General features: G+C 37.9%; 1 protein-coding gene across 4 annotated transcripts in view; it reads right to left on the bottom strand.

Annotated features, from left to right (window-relative positions):
- The window catches only part of CTNNA2 (catenin alpha 2), a 459,358-nt gene that overhangs the window by 49,415 nt on the left and 392,462 nt on the right, over positions 1–17,481 (bottom strand). For all 4 annotated transcript variants that reach the window (XM_086464656.1, XM_086464659.1, XM_086464658.1 and 1 more), the window contains one exon: positions 15,468–15,668. In XM_086464656.1, the coding sequence (XP_086320782.1) occupies positions 15,468–15,668 (201 nt within the window). The remainder of the gene's footprint in view (positions 1–15,467; positions 15,669–17,481) is intronic.

Raw genomic sequence — 17,481 nt, forward strand, 5'->3', positions numbered from 1 at the left:
ACCTGACTATGAATATACACACATATATAAACTCGTTCACAGAAGAAAGACCAGTATTGTATATTTCATGCAGATAATGTTCAGTAAGTGCAGTAAGTGTTTGGACAATATTGGAGACAACGGGAAAAAGTGAGAGGAACGACAGACTTAAAACATAAACATTAACAAAACATTGCTAGGCAGAGGGGAAACGTTATAATTAGGAGTTTGAAAGAGCTAGAAGTTTTGGAAAGAATATTAATAAATGCATATATCAAATTATCTTAATTAATGGAACACTTGAAAGTGTAGTAGACTAATACGATTGCATAACAAAGTCTTTAGGCTGAAAATCAAAAAGCAATCATTAAAAATACAATGAAAACAAGTAAGCATAAAGGGTAAAAGAAAAATTATTTAGGATCATAGTGATAAACAAGTAAAGCTAGAGATGCAAAAATAGCAACAAAAAAGGACGCAAAGAAACTTAATATTTAGGGTCCTTAAATGTCTGTCCAGAATTTCCTAAATAGCAGAGGTGGTCAGGTATTTAATATAATTATTTGTAAGTGCAACAGACCTAAATTAGGAAGAGGCGGTTTGGCGAACACCTACATAAACATAAGGAAATGTATCTATTAAATATGCCTTCAAGTTAACAGACCGTAGTAAAAATTATCCTGCAGTTCTTCAGAAAATAATCAAAGCAATTTCTGAACCACCTTTGAGAACTCATGAAAAACAATAACAGTTAAAGTTCCAGGGATTTAGAAAAAGAAGAAAAATATCTAGTTACATAAAGGCAGAGAGGAAAAGAAGGAAGAATTAGAGGATATTCAGCCTAATTTCAGTACCCAGAAAGAAAATGAAACATGATGTAAAGCAATTAATGTTTAATTATCTTGTAAATAATGAGCAGATGTCGGACAGGCAACAGATTTGTCAAAATAGGTTGCATCAACCTATTACAGTATTTTCCTTGACAGGACAGCTAACTAGTGGGTTGGGGGAAGCAGTAGATATGATACAGCTTGACTTCGGTAATATTTTTGACATGGCCACACATGACATTCTTAGAAGCAAAACAAGGGAAAAACAAATTAAATTATTGGAAGTTGGACATGGAACTTGTGAGAAAAAGCATCTCAAGGAATAACCTGTGGTACGTGGTCAAATCAGAAAGATATGTCAAATGGATTCTTGCAATGTGTTTAACAATGGGATGCTATTGTAAAAAATGGCAAAGGTCAATCCAGAATTATTACAATATATAAAAAAACACTTGAGAGAAGATACTGTGAAGTTGCTCAGTGAAGCCCTGGTTGGAGTACTATGCTCATTTTTTAAGTACTGGACTGAGATTTTTGTAGCATGTGTAAAAGAAAGGTGTGAAAAAGTTTCTTTTTAAAAAACCATACTTTGTGGTTGTATCCAGACACACATTTCTGTTTCAATAACATAATTTAGTCCAAATAACATAAATACTCTTGATCTCGAAGGTATTTCTGAACAATGTTTAAAATACTCAAATGAAGAAACTTCCACGAACACCTGAGGGAAATTAATTCATAGCCTGATAGAGTCCATTGCTCAGATTATTTCCCCCCCTCCCCCAAAAAGATAAAGTTTCTTATTTTAGTTGAACATCGCAATTAATTTATTTTCTTGCAATATATTTTAAAAATATATTAATAGTAAATATGTCTATATAAATATACGTATAAATTTACAATTAATATCTAAAAAATTTGATTTGGGCTACAATTACTGTTTTCCTTTTTTTTTTTTTACCTGACCCATGAATACGAAATCATACAGAAAAAACCAGGTAGGGATACATGCTGTATTTGTTATGCTAGTCTGGTCACAAGCAGACCCCCTGAAGCTTTAGTCTTAGGCCCAGAAATCTACAAGGGAGATATAGAAATGAAATATTTTAAGAGATTATTTACTTGCTAAATCAGAACCCCTGCCCCAGTGTCATGAAAGTGCAGCAGGAAAACGATGATGTAGTTGCCATCACAGAAACATGGTGGGATGAATCTCACAACTCAACATGCTTAGGGCCGTGGTTTAGTGGTGGACTTAGCAGTGTGAGGCTGATGATATTAAAGGTCCTTTCCAACCTAAACGATTCTATGATATATTGTATAATATTTCAGTAGAGTTTTATAAAGCTTTTTCATTTTAATTAGCAATATAATAATCATGACTGAAATGTTGTAAATTATGATATGATATGAGACTAGGGCTAAAAAAATGTTTTATGAAATATTTAGAATCTTCTGATAATGAATTTACAGTTCTAGAAATAGACTGGGGACTGAGCTGTTGGAGAGTAGCGCAGGAGAAAGGGACCTGGGGGTCCTGGTGGGCAGCAGGATGACCATGAGCCAGCAATGTGCCCTCGTGGCCAAGAAGGCCAATGGCATCCTGGGGTGTATTAGAAGGGGGTTGTCAGTAGGTCGAGAGAGGTTCTCCTCCCCCTCTCCTCTGCCCTGGTGAGACCCCATCTGGAATAGTGTGTCCAGTTCTGGGCCCCTAGTTCAAGAAGGACAGGGAACTGCTGGAAAGTGTCCAGCACAGAGCCACAAAGGTGATGAAGGGGGTGGAACATCTCCCTGATGATGAAATGCTGAGGGAGCTGGGTCTCTTGAGCTTGGAGAAGAGGAGACTGAGGGGTGACCTCATCAATGTTTATAATCACGTAAAGGGCGAGTGTCAGGAGGATGGAGCCGGGCTCTTCTCGGTGATGACCGGTGACAGGACAAGGGGCAATGGGTGCAAGCTGGAGCACAGGAGGTTCCACATTAACATTAGGAAAAACTTTTTCACTGTGAGGGTGGCAGAGCCCTGGAACAGGCTGCCCTGAGAGGTGGTGGAGTCTCCTTCTCTGGAGACATTCAAAACCTGCCTGGATGTGTTCCTGTATGATCTACTCTAAGGGGTCCTGCTCTGGCAGGGGGCTTGGACTGGATGATATTTCGAGGTCCCTTCCAACTCCTGACGTCCTGTGATTCTGTGATCCTGTGACTTTGACAAACACTTCAAGCTAAATAAGGTGTCATGTTTGATTCCTTACTCATCCTTCAAACTAAATTGAGCAACTGTGTCGTCTTTGACACAATATGTCAGATATCCCATAGGAATTACTTTTTAAATACCTCTTTAAAATACTTAAACTTTGCAGGAGACCGCATTCTTTCCTCAGTTAAGTAAATTAATGGATTAATATAATTTAAAAAACCCCCACCAAACCGAAATCTGGAAGAAATTTTATCCAGAACCCTGAAATTTTTAAGCTATAACTTTGTGAATTTCCTGTACTAAAACCTCTTAAATCTGGACAATGGCTGAGCTTTCTTCCTAACGGAGCATAATTTTTTTTTTTTTTAATGTAGTGGGTCATTCATGGATTTTTTTGTTTATTAGTCTCCCCTGATAACCCTTAGCTTACACCACCACCAATCATTCCGGAAAATGTTGTTGATTTATGTAATATACACAACTATGATGTTTAGGAGAAGCACAGATTATTTGCATGAGATTTTCAGGAGTCCTTCCTTCAACTTTTAGAAGTGTATCAGTCCAAACCTTTAGACTGCCCTGTCATTCTTGAATAATCTTACCCAAATCAGACCAGATTTTTACAGCCACTTAAGGACTATTTTGACCAGGTGATTGGCACCTAAGATTACGTGTCTAGTCTCTATGAACATGGAACTGGGCAAATCAAATTTCCGGACAACTACAAACGCTTAAATAAATGCAGAGCTACTAAGAGCTAGCCAGAGTGCAAAGCTGAATACACTGGGGTATATGAGGCCAGTCACTTCTCTGGAGCTAAATCATCTGGTTTGTTTGAGGACAGTCTGGCTCCAGAGAACAACCTCTGGTCTTTGAGAAAGGCCGATTCCCTTGGATCCAAAGCCCTGGATACTAGAAAAAGTCGAGTCGGTGCTTGTCTCTTTAAAATGAAGCTCTAAGAAGTAGCTCTGCTGAGGCCATTCAAAAATAGTCTTCTGGCTAGAAAAATGCGCCAAAGATGAGACCTTTGGGAACCCTTCAGTTCCAGTGAGATTTGGACAGAAAGTAGCCATGTCTTGCTCAGCCAGGTGCTCCTGGGCATCCTTCTGAATAGGAGCCAAATGTGTTCTAGGATGTGGTGCAAGAATGGGATTGATTTATGCCTAAACTTGGTTGTCCAAAGCAGACATCTGGTTTAAGCCAGTCGGTTCTCCTCCCTCTCTACTCAGTGGGCAGAAGAACATCAGAATTTAATTCAGCTGAACTTCAGATGCTTTCTTAAAGTAGGTGTGATTAATTGCCTAATGGAAACACCTATCCATTTGGTATAGGGAAACATAGATTCCTGACTTTCAGACATATGAAGCAGGATGAAACCAGGCCAAGTTTCCTAACTCCCACTGATACCAGTGCACCTGGAGGGACCTTGACCTTTATCGCTTTTTTGTGTCTTAATTATCCCTTTCTAGATTTCTGAACATTCACATCTACTTAAGATCCTGAGGAATTGATAGTAAGGTCATAAAGGTACATTAAATTATCTAGGCATTCATTTAATCTTGCATATTAATGAAACTTAATATTCTGACGCTATGAACAATAACGCCCAAACTTTTTAAATTTTTTCATCTCAATAATTTTATTATGCAACCTAACTTCTCCCTGTCTATCAGTGATCTTATTGTTCCCATATCACTAAACAAAATTTGCAGCTACGTTTTCAAGTACAAACATGGCAGTACATAAAGTCAATAGAGAATATATTTTTAGAAAATAGATAATTACTTGATAATTTTAATAGTAGGAGATACGGGTGGGGTGGGAGAAAAACAGGAAAAGCTTTAGAGAAAATATTTTCTCTGTGGTGCAGGGTGGTTCGCAAGAAAATGCAGGTTGTATCAAGGCATGAATTCACCCATAGTGATGTCTTAGTTTTCTATTATGCTGATAGTAAAAAAAATAAATTAAAAAAAATCAATAGATGAAATAGCAGTAATTTAACTTTGTTGTTTCTCAGTTTTTCTCCAGCATTCCTTCAACCTAGATTTTGTTGGCAGTGATCTTACTTTCAATGCCATTGAAAACACATCTACAGAAAGGCTTTAAAATCTTTATTTGTTAGAATGACCAAGACAGTAGGTTAGAAGTGTTGCTATTAACTTGGGACCTGATTCAGTCAACATTTTGCAGGTGTCTAACTAATTCATGCAGTTAGCCTGAGAGTTGTTAATAGATCACATTTTCCAGTCTAAGTGTTTGCATAACTCTTTTTAAGATCACAGCTCAAACTCAGAAAGCAATATTCAATTTTTCCCCCAACATATTGATTTGCTCCTGGATCTGAAATTCATAGCCAATCACTCTGTACATAATAAACGAATTATCCTCTACCTGATGAATTTACAAGTTTTAACTCCAGACACAGATTTTATGCCTTTGCCTGAATTTTGCTCGTAGCTCTTTCACTGTTGGCATAAGTATACCCTTCTTTGTACAGTAAATGACAGATAAGAAAGACTGTAGGTTTTGTGGGTGCAATTGAGTTAGGTATTTCCCCATACATCACTGTCATGGAGCTTCTCAAGTGTGGCCCAATAACATTAACTGGAGAATAATACCGTTCTTAACTCAATTTCCAAAAACTTTACTGCATTAAGTGACAACATATGCTTAGAGAAGCTATAAATAATAGCATCTTATTAGTTCAAGATGTTTTTTTCTTGCTTGTCTAATCAAAAATGAGCACTGATGTAAAAATGCAATTGGCAAGCAAACAATTCATCATATAGTTTAAGAGCTATTTCCAGTCTGAAACAGCAAATAATGTTCAGGTGTAATAATGTAAATTAAGGACTAAATTCTAGCCAGGTTCAAAACTGTTGAAAGAAGCTTTCACAGCCAACGGGCACTCATTGTGGTAATACATGTGGTCAAAAATGAATACCTCATGTTCACCAAAATGAATGAAACGTAACTTTCCATCTCCTCCCATGGCCTGATGCTTATGAATCTACTCCTGCTGCTTTGTGAATGAACAAATGGAGTCATAACTGTTGGCGTTTTTCCAGTGGCATAGTGAGAAAAATGACCTGTAGCGCTCTAATCCAGCACATTATTGGTGTAAGGCTTCATTAGCTGAGCTGAACGACTTAAAAATTTAGGTAGAAAGGGAAAAAATCCCATACAAAGGGAATGTGGAAAAATATGGAATATTCTGTCATCCTTTGACAACTGAGCTCTGCTTTGACCTCTACCTATTTGTTCTTCTCGTACATCCATTTCAAGCAAAGTGTGGTCATAAACCCAATAGCATTGTATTAGTAAAGTAACGTATGAGTTTAAAACATCTCTCAGAAATTAAATGTTTATTTCTGGTAAGGAGTGGTTCTCATTATAGCATGTTTTGCAGGATCTGATGCTAAACAAAGACCCTCTAGCAGCCTATTAAACACTTTAACAACAATTTCATAGAACCACAGAATCGTTTAGGTTGGAAAAGAACTTTAAGATCATCAAGTCCAACCATTAATTCAGCACTGCCAAGCCCACTACTGAACCATGTCCCTAAGCATCACATCTACATGTCTTTTAAACACCTCCAGGGATGGTGACTGTACCACCTCCCTGGGCAACCTCTTCCAATGCTTGACAATTGGTGAAGAAATTCTTCCTAACATACAACCTAAACCTTCCCTAGCACAACCTGAGGCCATTTCCTCTTGTCCCATCACTTGTTACTTGTGAGAAGAGACCAACCCCCACTTTGCTATAAACTCCTTCCAGGTAGTTGTAGAGAGCGATAAGGTCTCCCCTCAGCCTTCTCTTCTCTGGCCTAAACAACCCCAGTTCCCTCAGCCACTCCTGATAAGACTTGTGCTCTAGATCTTTCACCAGCTTCGTTGCCTAATATGACAGTATTAGACCAAATGGTTTTACAAGAAGGAGATTTGATTACAAACATTTGGGCTCATGTATGATTATAAATATTTGCTTGGGCTCATATAAGTTTCCATCTAGATATCTTTGTAGCACACATCGTGCATAGACATATCGTGCATACACATACATATAGTAAAAATATTTTGGTTGCCATGGATGAAGAAATGCCCATATATAAATATGTTGGTTGGGTTTTCAGTATATTTACCATTCTGTGCTCAGAGAAGCGGTCACTGACTTCTGTTACACCTTGTCCTAGGTTACAGTGTAAGATGTGCCCAAAAAAAAAAAAAAGTATTCTATCACCATCTTCAGGAGCTGTTGAGACCAGGTGGGGCGGTGCTCCCTGCCTCCCCCCTCTGGACTATCTCCTGTTACTGGGCACAACAATGCCTTATCGCCTGACCCATCGGTAACTCGCTCCTGGACTATCTCCTGTTCATGGCCCATCAAGGAACTGCCTCACGACTCCCCATCCCATGGTGAGATGCTCCGCCCGGGGGGAAGGAGCCAAGCAGTCCATGCCAAATAAAAACGGAGATTTTGAACACCCTGGCAGCCTTTCTTCCACTGGATTCCCAGAGGAGCTTTTCCCCCCACTGGAGTTCCAGAGGACAAGAGCTACCTACCTACCACTGGACCTTCGGAGGAAGACCAGACCCTTTTACCTGATCGCTGCTTCCACAGAACTACACCCATCACTTCAGGAGGACTGCAGCCAGCATCTTATCGGACTGCTACTGCCACCCTAACAGGGTGTCAGGTTGTATTTCTGACTCCGTCAGTGTAAACCAGTGCGTTGTTTTTTTCTGCCTTGTGTTATATATATATATATATATATATATATTAGTAAAGAACTGTTATTCCTGTTCCCCTTATCTTTGCCTGAAGGCCCCTTAATTTCAAAATTATAATAATTTGGAGGGAAGGGGGTTGCATTTTCCATTTCAAGGGAGGCTCCTGCCTTCCTGAGCAGACACCTGTCTTTCAAACCAAGACACACCTAAATACTCATCAGTAACAATGTGAATCCTCATCAGCTCTGGATATCAAATTGTATGTGTCTAACTTTGGTCACTCAGGAAAGAGGAGGAGAAAAATTAGGGTAAAATTTGCAGCATGCTGGTTTAAGTGCTATGGCATAGAAAAGGATGAAACATCACTGTCCAAAGCACAAGACAATCTTTTCTCTTCTTGCTATTTGCTGATTCACTTTTCCCCCAATGAAATGGTTAGAGGACAGATGTGAAATAAAGAATACGCATACCCTATCGCATTTTGCAGCGAACACAAGACTTTCAGGAAGAATCAGCCTTCACTGCCAATACACTGCATCACTGATTTAGCCACGGACCGTAAAACCAGTGTTCTCAGGGTGCCTTGAATTTATGGCCAAGTCCTGACCCTTCGGGCCATATGTGTTAAATAAGTCTTCTGGCACATCACAGAAGGCTCCTACTTTATCTGTGGGTATATGCCACTATGCAGGATAGACATCGTAATGCAACAATTTAAGGAAATGTTGGATTTGCTCATGTGCAGTAGAGGTCAGCTGCACATTCTATAAATTAAAGGGATGTCTGGAGTTACGTTACCAAGTATTGTGAGATATGGACACACATAAAAAAAAATAACAAATCCACAAACCTTCAAACTTTGTCATTTGCAGAAAGATAAAATGTCAGAGGAAAACCAAGGTAAGTGGTATCTGCAGGGGGGTGCCTTGTGGCCAGCACAGGAGGCAATCATGTAATGAAAGGCTACATCACAAAGCGTACAATGAAGGATAACAAGAGACGGCTGCAGGGACATATGTCTCACCAATTTCAGATGTCTCACTCCTTCTCCAGCTTACTTGTGCAAATAAAGACTACATACAGTGAGTAGCCCCCAAATATTATTATCACTAAATGGAACTCCCTTCAGGTTAGCATTTCAAATAAAAGCTAGCTGCAGCTCTTCAAAATGTCCCCTCAAGAAAACAGTTGCATGCTGCTGGATGCAAAATGGCTTATATAACACAAGCAGAACACCCTTTCTGGCTTCAGTTATAAGTTTGTGTATATCTGTACGTAGGTGTGTGTAGGCAAGGGGATGCAAGGAATGCTAGTGTTTTTATTTTAAAATATTATTGTACAATTCACACTTATATTCACAAAACATTCTGTTGGAGCTAGTCAATATTCACTGCATTGTTCTGCCTGTGTTTTCTAGACTTGGTATAAATTTTTGTCTACCTCCACAACCATTCTCCTTACTTTAAAAAATGGCTCTTAAGAACACAAGATGTTTTTGAGAAAAGACTTGAACAGCAACTAACAAATAACAGTTTATGAAAATGGGCACTTCTATTATAGTAACTTACTATTCATTATCTAAGTTGTCTGGCATACGCAAAATAGATAATTCTGGTCTTTTTAAACTCTCCTGCAGTTAACTTGCCTCCAAATCCCCACATTTCATTAATTTTGTCATCCTTATCTTGACCTTCTTCCATTTAATAGTAGAAGATCGTTATGTTGTGAAGATCAAAGATGAAACAACTATTTGGGACATGCAATGAATATCCTCCTTAAAGTACAGGCTAACATCCTCAACACTGATGGGAGGGCTGATGCGCATGGGAAAGGTATCGTTGCCCAGCTGTCCACAATAACGCCATAATTTTTCTGAGAGGATGAATTAGTTCAGAGCCTTCCTGTCAGTGTAGATAATACAGTCTAAATTGTTCCATTTACCTAGAGAAATTAAATAAAATTATCTTTTAGCGTTGTCTTTCTGATAAGGAAACTCCCCTACTCCCACCAGCCAAACCAGCATTTTCCTTTTGGCAAATTTTGCTTCCATCTATTCACCTGTTAATTAATACATTATACAATGACAGCGCTGACCCCTGAAGCATCACAGGATTTATCTTTCTGCCTGCTGAGAAATGGTCATTTATGCTTTTCTTGTGCCTTGTAACCACCTCTTAATCCATCAAAGGCCTTAACATTCACTCCATGGTTACCCATTTTGCAAACAGCTGTGTGTGCAGGACTTTATGAAAAGCCTTTAAAAATCTAAATCGATTATATTACAGTCTCCTTTAGTACTATATTCTATTTTTAAACTCCAAAAGTGGAGAGAAAAAGAAATAGTATTTAAGCTTTTAGAAACTGTGGTGATTTATTAATCTCTTATGTGTCTCTTTTAATCGCTTTATAATATATTTTACATGATTTCTTCCTGTATTCTTCTGCATATTGAACACAGTCTCTCTTAATGGTTAAAAATTCTTTGGATCAAACCAAGCACTAGTGGAACATAATGCTGGGTATTCTCTGGTCCTTTTGTAAAATACCTTTTTTTAAAATAATGCATTAAATATTTTTTGTTGGTGAGACCTTGATCTTTGGATTTCAGTTTAGCAAAACCTAAAATACCTTTTTTTAAAATAATGCATTAAATATTTTTTGTTGGTGACACCTTGATCTTTCGATTTCAGTTTAGCAAAACTTTAAATAAAATGCTACTGTGCTTTGCAGAATAAAAGCCGTAATTTCATCAAAAACCCTGGATAAATGATCTCATGTTCTCAGGATGATGTTACGATAACTACCTGAAACTCCCATAAAACATGAATTTAACATAATTTATTTTTTAAATAGGCTCAATTTTTAGCTCTCCCTCAGATTCAATATGTTGGAGTTTTTTTGATTACAGCTACGCTTAAATTCATCTTTTTCCTTATGCATTTTGTTTCCCTTCATATCACTGCTGAAAAAATCCATCTTTACCACATTTTAGTATTACCTTTGATAATATCATTGAGCTGCCTTTTCCTAGTGATAAATATCTTTAAAGTTTGTCCTATTCACACTGATAAAACTCTCACAGGCTTATTGCTGAATTGCCAGCAGTGCTGATTTTCAACTTTAGTCCATTCTGATAAAGACAAAATAAAAAATTTGAGTCAAAACAGAAGTGGTAGAGTGACCTACTTGAAAACAGCTAGTTACAAGGTTACTAGGATATTCCGAAAACATGCTAAAAGCTGAAACTCGAATTTCTGGTCTGACTCAGATGATTTCAAATTTTCAATGTCCTTCACAGGAGAGAGTAAACCCAAGTACTATGGTACTTGCTCTTCTAGGATTGTTTCCAGACATGCCAATGCAAACTGAATGGACAAAAAAAGTCATAAAGCTGTCGCAGCCCTTCCCAGGCAGTTCTGGTCCCATTCTTTCTGTTTGTTCTCCTTAATTTTCTATTCACTCCCTTTCACTACAACCCTGCAAAGTCTACTCTAGTTTTCCCAATTTAAATTCAACCCTCTGACCTGTAAAGAATGTCACAGGTTTTTCTCCTCCCTGCATCTCAGAAATCTTGAAAAATAATATTCAACTCGGTTGCCTGTTACTTGATTTCTTTCTATGGACAATTCTTTTTACTCGTTTAGAAACTCATGCTGCTTCCCTTCAGTTGTTACAGCTTCTCCAGCAATTGCTGAGCAGACCTCAATCTCCTCCTTCCTAAAGGCAATGGGACACTCTCAGCTGGGCTTGGTCACTGCCAGGACAGGGTGCTGAGCAGTATGAGAAATCTCAATATTCAAACAGAAATTGTGTTCTCTGTTTTCTCTTCCTCCCTTCCCTTGCTTTTTGCCTTTTTCCTTGCTTTTAACATTTTCTTTCTCCCTTCTTTTCCTTTCCACCCTTCTCTCCTTCCTTTTTTTTTTTTTTTTTTTTTTTTTCATGGACCATCTGTAGCAGGATAATTTCTCTACGAATGCTGAATACCAAAGCAATGTTTAACAGGAGCCATCAACATGGCCCTGCCTATCAGTCCCTGGGCCTGACTGGGCCTGACCCTGACTCCCACCTGTGAGCTGACGTCCCAGCCTGGCTTCAGGCCATCCCTGTCCCCCTGGAGCTGCCTGATGCCCAGGGCTGGGTCTGCCCCCAGGGAGCCACCGGGCTTCGCTTTTTAGGAAACAAAGATAAAGATATCAGTAAAAGTTCAAAGTGCCTCTGAAATCAAAGAAAAAACTTAAACCCCGAAGCTCTGGGTTTACTCCTGCACACAGTTAACATGCGCTAAAATCTGTGAGTTTTGTGCTTGTTCCCAGCAAGCCCCATAGATTCTATGGTTTTATAGTTTTCATCTTGGATTTATAAGACAGTCAGCAAGTGAGAGTCAAGTTTTTATTTTGGTTTTAAAGGAAAATAAAAGTACCCAATTTTGAAAAGACATTAACCAATGTCACTGCCTAATACTGCTGCCAGAGATAAGAATCCAGCATCTACCAAGGAGTTGGTGATAAAGCCAGTGGGTCAGTCAAGTGCAGGCAAGAAAGCACTAAACCACTAAAAAACCCCACCCCATATTTTCCAAAGGCTGTAAATTAAAACAACAAATAAATAAAACTTTAAGGTGAAACCAGTTATTAACATAAGGTTTGCATAATTTCCACTTCTCAGAACCTACCAATATTTATTAAAGATTAATTTTCTCACTCCCAAAAAAGCTATTTGCAAGGTGTTTCCCTTTCCAAAACAGTGTATCTATATTTCTGTACTATCTGTGGATCAAACCCAGTACTCATATGACAATATGAAATCCCTGGAGACGGAGGTTTAACAGACGCTTTCCTTTCCTGAGCTGATAGTTAAAAGTAAATAATCATTATAAGAGAAATGTAATGTGCTTATTTCCCTTTCCTTGTCATTTAACTATTTTTCTTTTCAACTTTCAAAAGCACTTCATTTAAAAATAAATAAAGATTCAGTTAAAAAAGAGTAACAAAGATGAAAATGATAAGGCATTCATCACTGAGCGTCTCACAGACCTTTTGAGATGTTCATTTGTGGGTGGAGCCTGACTAAATAAAACACTGTCATCATTCCTGAGTGTTTGAAAAAATCTATGCAGGTTCTCAAGGTGACAATAGAATGAATATATAAATATATGTATATATTCATAGATCCCTATATCTCTATATCCATAGCTACACAGATGGCTGCGTAGACAGAGACCAGTTCAAGGGGAGAGGGCAGAGTATAAACAGGCAGGGCACAGAATGGCATAGGGTGGTCTGAACACCATTTTCACCACTTCATTCTAGGGTGACAAAATGAGTCAGTAAATTCCACCGTTTTTAATCAACAATCTCAGAGAAATAATAATTAATGCCTTTCTAAATGGCCTGAAAAGCTGCAGATAGAAATTCTGCTGTAATATTAATGATCCACCTTCGTGTCTGGCATAAATCGTTTTACCTTCATTTGCTCCACTGAATTTGGGCCCATTCCGTTTTCCGAACTTCTGCTGCACAATTTGTGCATGATGTACAGTTCCTACCATTTCAAATTTATATGATTTTTTTTTTTTATTTGCTCACACGTTTACTCACATTTTACAAAACAAAGAACAAGTAACAACTTTGAGGAACAGGGACTCAGTCTTAAGTAATGAATCCCAGCATTGACAAATTGATGTTGTCAAGGTGCCCTTAGTACAGAGCTTCTAGCACTTAGTTATAATTCAAATTATATAAAAATGCACATTTAATATGGAATGTAAGTATTTACTGTTGATCTATATAACTGTGCTTTATACCTGTCAGTTACTTCTCTGAAAAATTAATGATAAAAAATTTTACAGAATATTAGGTCAGAAATTCTAGTTGAATAAAAAGTTTGAAAATATGCTTTGTTTTGCCTAATAAAAGAAATCTTAGTGATAGGAAGAATTCTTCAAAATCTCTCCTTTATCAAAAGGAGACTTTAACACTAGAGTGCAAGAAAATATTTAACCATCTCAAGCTGAACAGATTTTTTTTGGGTGTGTGTGAATTCATAATACCAGTTCATAAACTTTTGCAACTAAGTTAAATTTACAGTACTCATTCCACTGATCTCTTGTTGGGTAGTAAAAAAATAGGGGGACTAATAAGAACAATTTTCAGACCCACTGTTGCTTCTCCCACCTAAAATCCACATGACACGTATACAGAATCACCGAACTTTGAGGGGAAAAAAGAAGCAAACTTACGGCATTATCTTCAAGCTGTGCATGGCCAAAACCTGACTCTCTGGGTTCAGCCAGATGTAAAGTGAACAGGAATGTTGCATAGCAAAGAGGTGTGGAGAGCCAAATGGAGCATGTACCACAGGCTGAAGATCATGCTACTGATTTCTGACCTGTCCCCAAAAAAGTGTCTCCGCAGCTCACAGGAAAGAGCCTGTGAAAGCTAGGTTCTACCGGTGTTGAACCATTGGTGTGAATCTACGAGCATTTTGGGTGTTCAAGGCACAACTTTCTAGACATAACCACCATCGCAAGCATCCGCACTTCAGCTATGATTTCCAATACATCATAATGAAAGGTCACAAAAAGAAGAAATTCTTGATTTTGGTCACTGGGATTTGTTTGTGCAATTAGGGCTTGGGGTCTCTTTTAGGGCTAAATGATAGTAAGCTGGGGACAACAATAACACAACAAGTAATATTAAATCATGTCAACATATTTTAGCTCATTTTGCCCATTTCTGTTCCCAAAGCTAATAAATATCCTGTCAGAGCTACAACAGTTTTTGTTTTTCTCTCTCATAGGGAGATGCCTGGTTGTTTCATCTGAATGTTACATTTGCTGTGTCCTGAACTGGTGCATTCTCATTTATTCCTTCTAAAATATTAAAGCCGAAATGAGCAAGTACAGTCAGATAGGGGAGGATCAGCTCGGACATTTTCAGACATCTACACTACGTGCATCTATATCGTAGCTGGTCACTTGTACAGTGAGTGGAGACCTAGTTCGTGAAATTCAAAGCATGATTCATCTGAAAAAACGTAGACTACTGCTTTAAGATGAGAGCACTTGATAGTACTGCCTGCATTGAACAATTCAGATGCACACAGCAATGGATAATACTAAGTATAACGGGGTCTAAAATGACCAGCTCAGAGGTAATCACCTGCACTTAGATGAATGCAATCCCTGCTCTGTGAAGGCAAAAACAGGTTAAAAAAGAAGACAACCCACCAGTGTTTTTTCCCAGTCTAACCATCTAGCAGACTTTTATATTTTTTCAATCAGGTAATATATTCCCAGTTGCTCAAACGTATTTTCAATGAAGAATTGTTTAGAAATACAACTTCAGTCACCAGCAAGTACATTCACCTGCACAGACTACAGAGTAATGTTTGTAATGATTTTCTACAGACACATAATACATAATCAACCAACTCAGAGCAAACTTGAAGAAAAGGATGTGTATTATTTACTCAAATCACTGAAACTTTGATGAAGTAGAGTAGCCTTGATGGGTTACTGAATCTCTTCTTTTATACAGCTCTTGTCAATAGGACTTCTGCAGTAGCATTGAGTTGAGAATGATTATAAAAAAAAATTCATGGTCATTAATTTGTTTGTTTATATCATGTTTTCAAGCACAGGTTCCCCTCTGAGTTACAGATTTCAGAGAACTAACTGAAAGTTTTAAGTGACTTAATATTGAACAATATTTCAAGTAAGCTTACCGGTTTCAGAGAGCAGCTTGGTAGCTTCCAGCACCTTCTCAGTATAAACTCCAGTTTCATAGTTTTCCATCTCTGCATTAATGATGTGAATAACTCTGGCTGCACGGCCTCGGATGGCACCTGCAGTTCTGTCCAGTGTGTCGACATCCCCCTCTTGGAGAGCAATCACACACTTATTCACATCTTCCAGAATATGGTTTTCTGGAACGTAGGAAAAAAAGAAGGCTTTTTTCATTGTCTTCTTCCTTATAGCAGAGCTAGCTGATTTGGGTAAACAGCAAATGTCAATATGTTGAAAAATTGATATCTGTCCTTATCCAGGGCTGCAAAACCAATACCATTCTGTGATACTACACCACATCACAGTAAAAATCCCAACTGTGATGTTCATCTTTAAAAGGGACTGGGCTACGTCCTCTCACCTATACAGCGAGTACCAATCTGTAATTCTTTGAAAAAGAGTCACATTAATTTCTAGCATCACACTGAATTTTATTATAATGAAAGTGAATCAAAAATCAATGCAAAATGGAAAGCAGTCAAATATTACGTAGATGCTCTAATAAACAGTTGGGCAATTTTCTGCAGATGAATCTACACATTCCCATAAACGTTTAATATGTTTGGTTCATTTGTGCCTAAATAAGTTGGAAAAGAAAATAAATCATTTTGCAAAAAACCCAGCAATTGGCCTTTGTAGACAGCAGGAAGCCTGTGCACAAGCAGTTCATCTCCTTCACTCTATCTATGCCAGAGATTAAGCTGTGAATTTTTCATGACACGCAGTATAATTATATGTGACTGTGCATATTCTGAAGTAAGAGTCGACAACGGTGAGTCTGCTCCAATGATGCAATATCAAGTAGCATTATTGAAATCTTGGGAGCTGCATTGTTTTTTCTTGGCTCAGAATCAGGCTGTCTACTCTCACGTGCTGCAGTATTACAGTTGATGTAGTATTCTCACATACAGACAATGTGAAAGGATGTCGCAGATTTTGACCAGGTCAGACATTAATTCCCTGCAGCCAGTGACGTTAAAAATCATTTTAATAACAAAACTGTGACTGGATTTCATATTTGAGCAAACTCACTCTGAGAAACTCAGTGACTCTAAACAACCTACTTTTCCACCACAGACACCACTAAACTGAAAATGAAATGCTGTTCTTTGTAGTAGTAATAAATAAAACAGAATCAATCAGTTCACCAACTGCTTTTTGTTAATTATTGCTGTCCACAAAAATAGAATAACACACTAATCGCCACTGTTAAAAATCCCAGGGTTGGATCACGTGAGGGTTTCAGAAATGTTTTACATGACGCCGAATTTTAAACTGTAACAACTCTGAATGAAAACTGAAAGTCCCCTAAGCTGTATTAGTGTAACTTGCAAGGCAAAAAGTCTTTGTTTAAAAAACTTTCTATCCTTGTTTAAAAAATGTTCCTTTGCTAAGCTATTTATTCACTATTTCCTCCTCACCATCGTCAATTTTTTTACTATGACATAGCCAAGTTTTGCCCAACAGAAGTGCTGTACGGATTTGAACAGGCAGTGCATTTGGAATTTAAAGAAACAGATCAAACTTATGGTCAGCCTTCTTTTGGTAGCCACTGTATTAATAAAACATGCCATCAAATGTGACACTCAATATGAAGAGGAGGAGGTGTCATTTCATGAGGTACATTTAACCATACACTAGTTTAAAATCCAAAAATAAAACTATGCTGTGTAAGATGAGGCTTTCAAGCTTGCAGCTAGCAGCAACAGGATTTCTGGATACATGAGATGTTTTCCCATTTTTAATAGAGATGTCTAAGGACAGTACTAGGAAAAAATCTAAAACCAACAGAAATACTACTTCTCAGCTGCCTTGGAAAGTCTGGATCTAAGTCAAGACTACGTTAGAAGAAAAAATGATTCAAGAAAAACAAAAAAATAAAAAAATCATCCATTCAAATAACTTCTGGTTTTATGGATACAAATGCCTGGAGCGAACAGTCCTCAAACAAAT

This window comes from Leptosomus discolor, chromosome 4, assembly GCF_034619465.1.
Source record: "Leptosomus discolor isolate bLepDis1 chromosome 4, bLepDis1.hap2, whole genome shotgun sequence".
Lineage (NCBI taxonomy): Eukaryota > Metazoa > Chordata > Aves > Leptosomiformes > Leptosomidae > Leptosomus > Leptosomus discolor.